Source organism: Elephantulus edwardii, unplaced genomic scaffold, assembly GCF_000299155.1.
Source record: "Elephantulus edwardii isolate Elephantulus edwardi_28Jun2011 unplaced genomic scaffold, EleEdw1.0 scaffold00087, whole genome shotgun sequence".
Lineage (NCBI taxonomy): Eukaryota > Metazoa > Chordata > Mammalia > Macroscelidea > Macroscelididae > Elephantulus > Elephantulus edwardii.
The window spans coordinates 102,867-108,660 of record NW_006399837.1 but is presented as its reverse complement, the minus strand read 5'-3'; the positions used below and the strand labels follow the sequence as shown (position 1 = coordinate 108,660).

Here is a 5,794-nt window from a genome sequence, read left to right as displayed (position 1 = left end):
GGGTGGTGGGCAGCCGCCGGCGGCCGCCACGCAAGCTCGTGCCGCTCGCCTACAAGCAGTTCAGCCCCAACGTGCCCGAGAAGACGCTGGGCGCCAGCGGGCGCTATGAAGGCAAGATCGCGCGCAGCTCCGAGCGCTTCAAGGAGCTCACGCCCAACTACAACCCCGACATCATCTTCAAGGACGAGGAGAACACCGGCGCTGATCGCCTCATGACCCAGGTGAGCGCGCCCCGCGCCCGGCGCGCCGCCGCCGCCGCCACCTCGCCGCCCGGAGCGCAGCCACCTGCCTGGCCCTACCCGCCCCCCACACTCTCGCTCCACTGCCCGGTCCGCCCCCTGGCACTTGCCCCTCTCGCTCAGGCTGCCTGCCTATTGCCGAGGTGGACAGGCCAGGGGTCCCTCATGGGTGTCCACGTCCCCGAGTTTGCCAGCGTCTGCGGAGAGGCCCCCGCCGGCATGGCCGGAAGCCCCGCGGGTTAGCGGCAGCCCTCTGGTCCCGAGAGCTAGCAGCTCCGCGCACCCAGAGACACTTGGACGCGGCGACTTTGGCACTCATGCCGCCCCTCCCGACCTCTGCTCCCGTGCGACTGCACCCCTTTCATTGCACAGCTGTTCAATTCCGCGAGGCGAAGACGCTAGGAGTGCAAAGACTCCATGCCCCGCGGGCGCGCGCGCTGCCCCTCCAGGAGTTCAGGGGGCGGGTCGGAGCTGCGTCTGCCGTGTCTGGGGTCAAGGCACCCGGAGAGCAGTGGAACTGGGAAGCGTGGGAGGGAAAGGGAACAAGCCGGGTGAGCCCACGTGTCTGAGCTGCGCCGCTGCGGGGAAGGGTGGAGTGCTGGAACTTTCTGGGGACTGAACTTGCGAGAGACCTGGCTTTGCCGAGGCTGAGATGTGAGAAAGACAGGGAACAGAGCTGAAGCTGGATCTGCGTTCGCGCCAGAAGCCGGAACGCAAACTTCCTTCCCTGTGTAGGGGTCTGTAAGGGGAGTGACCTACGCCCCCTTTGTATGGGGTCTCCCAGGGCTTTCTCCGCCGACAGGCTGAAGCTTTCTAGGTCCTTTAGGAACAGCAGCTCGACCACAGCCCTCAGCATGCGCTCTGGCGCCGGGGCTGGCCGGCCAGTGTCGGGGCCGAAGGTTGGCTGGTGGCCGGGCCGGGCCGGGCGCCGAGGAATGCAGATAAGGATCCGGGCCACGGGCTGGGCAATCATTGACAGCAAGCGCCCCGGCTCTGGACCCAGAGCGGATGGGGGGAGGAGAGAGGGCGGGGAGCAGGGCCCCGCGGGAAGGCCTTGGATGGGGGGCTAGAGGCCTCTGGGTCAGGGAAGGAACGCACGGGGCTCCCTTCCAGGCAGGGAGCACCCTCACCCCGATTGTGCGCTTGGAGGACCAGCTGGGCTTTGGGCGGTAGCAACCATTGGAGTCCAAGGGTCTGTGGGGCAGAGCTCCGCCACCACTCGCTCATTGAGGGTAGGCTGAGACAGAGCAGCCGGGACCTGGCTGCAGGCCCAAGCCCAGGGCCTTGAGCTCCGCCCCCTGCCCCAGGGTCTCCTGCTCCTCTTGCCGCAGGCATGTGGGAGGCAGTGAGGACAGATGGTCTCTCCCATTCAAGCAGTGCACAGCGCAACATCTTACCCTGTGACACAAAACTTAGCGCCCCGATTCCGAGGCGCAGTTTCCAATTTCCCATTCCCATGTATAGGTGACCCACCGGCGCAGAGGGGCCAAGGGCACCGGGCTGGGGCGCAGCATGCGGCCCATTGTTGTTGAATTTTTCCCGCCGCGCGCGCCCCTTGCAGCGTCAGACCTTGCCCTGCGCCCCACCGGCCCCTCCCAGGGCTAAGCCTCCCCCCTTCCTCTGATGCTCGAGCCCGCCGAGTCCCGGGCTCTTTCTGGTTTGGGATCGTAAGAAAGCCCCGCGAGCAGGCTCTGTGGCGCCCAGGATTCTCTTCCACTACAAGCTCCGCGCAGCCGGGGCGCTCTGCACCTGCCGCGCCTCCGGTGCCCGCGGATCCCGGGCCTCAGCCCTGAGGCTACGGTGACACCTACTGGGCACCTCGGGCCTTGCATGCCCGCCAGGCCAGCAGCCGGAGGTCAATTGCGCTAAAATCCCCCTCCGTCTTGGCTGTGCGGAGGGAACCCTGGCGACGTGGCGAGCACAGATGTGGGTTGTTCGAGTCGTAAAGTCTTGCTCCTGGAAGGCCAGTACCCCTTGCAGGGAAGAGCGCAAGAGGGCAGGGGAACTTCACCTGTAGAAGGGAGGCCGCAGGGTCCTGGGCTCCACGCACCCGCCCTATTTGGCGCCATCACGCAGCCCAGGTCACGGGGGAGACCAGGATCCTAGAACCGGAGGACGCACATTGGGCCCCGCTGCTCCTCACGGGAAAGGGCCGGTGAGAGAGTCTCCTGCGAGGCTGCACGGGCACCCCAAGTTCCTTGCCTTACCTCCGCATGCGCGCTCTTTCCTTCCGCAGCGCTGCAAGGACCGCCTGAACTCGTTGGCCATTTCAGTGATGAACCAGTGGCCCGGCGTGAAGCTGCGAGTGACTGAGGGCTGGGACGAGGACGGCCACCACTCGGAGGAGTCGCTGCACTACGAGGGCCGCGCAGTGGACATCACCACTTCGGACCGAGACCGCAATAAGTACGGACTGCTGGCGCGCCTGGCCGTGGAGGCCGGCTTCGACTGGGTGTATTACGAGTCCAAGGCCCATGTGCACTGCTCGGTCAAGTCCGGTGAGCCGCCGCCAGGGGGCTGGGCCCGGGGCCGGGGCCGCAGGGCGTGGGCAGGCGGCGCTGGGACCCAGAAAGTGAAGAGGCTGGGCCGGGCATGGAGGCAGGGCCCCCGGGGAAGAGGGCCTCGGTGTTCCCAGCCGCAGCACGGGACTGCCTGCTCATCCCAGGCCTGGTAGTGACAAGGCGGGAGCCTAGGGAGACAGGGCTCCGTGTCTGAACTGTGGGTGATGACCTGGAGGTCCACAGCCCGGGGCTTGCAGAAGGAGGTGCAAGACAGAGCAAGCTGGACAGATGGAGGAAACCAGGCCTGCAGACACCTCCCTACCCAGCGGGTTGCAGAAGGAGGCTGTGGGGGGCCCCAGGGTGGCCAGGCGGATCCCACATGCCTCTCCAGAAGCCCCAGGGGTTCAGACTTAGATCTAGCTCAGGCCAGGCCCTTTAGGGGGGCGCAGGCGTCCCCATCCTCTCCCCCAGGGCCCTGAAGCTGGATACTTTGGGGCCAGAAGAATCAGAGTGGACTTAATAAAGTGGACTTTCCCAGACTGGCTGCCTTGTTGATCAGAATCAGCCAGATCTGGGGCTCCTCTCCCACCCTGGAGTCTTGTTAATGTCCTGGTCATTGAACTTAGTCCTGGATGCGATCCATGGTTCCTGTGTGATGCTCAGCCTGGCTCCATATGGTTGCTGGCCCACCCCTCACACACTGTCCCCGTGTAGTAATCACACACATACATGGCACACTGAACCTGGCCCACTTCTTGGTACTGAAAACGGTGGCCCTGAACCCAGTCCTCGCCTGCAAGTTCCATCAGCCCTTTACGTGTCACACTGTCCTCCTCACACCAGCACCCAGACTGACCACTTCCCTTCAGCACTCCTGCCCTCAAACCCTGCCCCTCCCTTCATGTTCTGAGGCCACTGTGATGTCCCCACACAAAGGAAGACAAATTGCACTCCTGCCAGTGACCATCCCTCATCCTGACCATTCAGTGTCGTCCTGGCTGGCCTTCCTCTGGCTTCATAGAAAAACCACAGAAATTAGGGTGTCCGTCTGAGAAGGCAATTCTGGGGGAAGTGTCTGAGCAAGAGATGAGAAATCATGGGACATCTGGATCCTAGAGGAGCTAACCACCTCCCCCCGTGGAGATGCATTTCTTCCTGTCGCAAGACACAGCCACCCACCACCTAGCTCAGCCCGTCACCTGGCCCAGCCCACCACCTGGCCCAGCCACCACCTGGCTCCCAGCAATGCTTCCCAGCATGGTTAGTGTTAGTCTGGGCAAAGAGGGCCAAAGAACCTAACCTAACCTAATAGTTAGGACATAAGCAACCAAAAGCTTCCCCTGGGCCTTAAGAGATCTCTTGTCTTTAAGCCGACCAGCTATTGGCCCCAATAGATGCACTTTCTCACTAGCGAAGGATTAGAAGAGAAGTGGAGAGGTCATGTGAGGTGGGGTTCGGTGGAGGATATCAAGCCTACTTGGGAAGTGAGGTACTGGGGTTCAGATACTGTACCAGCAGCAAGAAGAGCCTGGTCTGGGCAAGGCCACTACTCCTTGGTTGTCCAGGGAGGGTTGTCGGGGTGGAAGTCAGGCTCCCCAGCAGTAACACCTTTGTGTCCCTTCTTCCCACAGAGCACTCTGCTGCGGCTAAGACAGGGGGCTGCTTTCCTGCAGGAGCCCAAGTACGCCTGGAGAGCGGGGCACGCGTGGCCCTGTCAGCCGTGCAGCCGGGAGACCGGGTGCTGGCCATGGGGGCTGATGGGAACCCCACCTTCAGCGATGTGCTCATTTTCCTGGACCGAGAGCCCCAGCGGGTGAGGGCTTTCCAGGTCATCGAGACCCAGGACCCTCCACGTCGCCTGGTGCTCACGCCCAGCCACCTGCTCTTTACTGCCAGCAACCACACAGAACCAGCCGCCCACTTCCGGGCCACCTTTGCCAGCCATGTGCAGCCAGGCCAGTATGTGCTGGTGGCTGGGCCACCAGGTTTGCAGCCTGCCCGAGTGGCCGCTGTCTCCACACATGTGGCCGTTGGGGCCTATGCCCCACTCACAAGACACGGGACACTGGTAGTGGAGGACGTAGTGGCCTCCTGCTTTGCAGCTGTGGCTGACCACCACCTGGCTCAGTGGGCCTTTTGGCCTCTTCGACTGTTTCACAGCTTGGTGTGGGATAGCCGGACCCTGGGAGAGGGTGTGCACTGGTATCCCCAGCTGCTCTACCGCTTGGGACGACTCTTGCTGGAAGAGGGTAGTTTCCACCCATTGGGGATGTCTGGGGCAGGAAGCTGAAAGGGTTCCTGCCCTCCTGGAACTGCCATACTGGGTCCAAAGATCTCCCAGGAGGGTGCTGGTTCTGGAAGTGACTAAGGGGTGGGAGGCACCAACTCCCACCATGAAGAGACATCATTGAGACTTGAGGCAAAGTCAATGTCCCCTAACCCCATCTTGGCTGGTGAAAGAACTTCAAGCTGGACTGGGGGTGGGTGAGTCTGTTCTGTCCCAGAGACCATGAGGTTGGCATGGTGGATATCAGCCTAGATTGGCATGGTTAATATCAACCTCACCGGCCCTCACTCCAAGTTTTCATATCCTGCCTTCCCTGCTGGGGAGGAACCAACCATTCTATCTATCACAGGCCCTCAAGGTGGGCTTGCACCTCAGTTGATGCTGCTAGATTCCCTGGGAGCCAGCAGGGGGCGCTGGCTGGACTCAATACTGCCCGGCACCGAGCTGACCACAGGCGGGCAGCCAGCCTGGCAATCCTGAAGACCACCTGCCTGGCTACCTACACTCCTTGGGACGCATCCACAGACTCTTGTTGTCAGTAGACAGAGTTCTGTGTTCCGGCCAATGTGACCACAGTGCCAGGGACCAAGGGAAAGGGTCTGGGTGACCTTCCTGCCTAGGCTCAGCTCCCTCTTCTGCTGAACCATGACCCCCACTCCCTCCTCCGGTCAGTCTCTTCCCCCCTTATTTATTGGCGCGGAGGGGGAAGCCCATGAGAGAATTTGGTGGGGGTGTTTTGGTCATTTCTTTCTTTTGTAATAAAAATT

At 62.2% G+C, this 5,794-nt stretch overlaps 1 protein-coding gene across 1 annotated transcript; it reads left to right on the top strand.

Moving 5' to 3' along the window:
• The first annotated feature begins 6 nt into the window (after positions 1–6).
• IHH (indian hedgehog) lies at positions 7–5,081 on the top strand. The gene is made up of 3 exons (XM_006890237.1): positions 7–221; positions 2,476–2,737; positions 4,372–5,081. Exons 1-3 carry the CDS (start codon positions 213–215, stop codon positions 5,028–5,030), a joined length of 930 nt encoding a protein of 309 aa, XP_006890299.1. The 5' UTR covers positions 7–212; the 3' UTR covers positions 5,031–5,081.
• The last annotated feature ends 713 nt before the right edge of the window (positions 5,082–5,794 follow it).

Coding starts and splice junctions, on each gene's coding strand:
- IHH (XM_006890237.1), top strand. Junction 2,738..4,371: donor GCACTGCTCGGTCAAGTCCG/GTGAGCCGCCGC, acceptor TTCTTCCCACAG/AGCACTCTGCTGCGGCTAAG.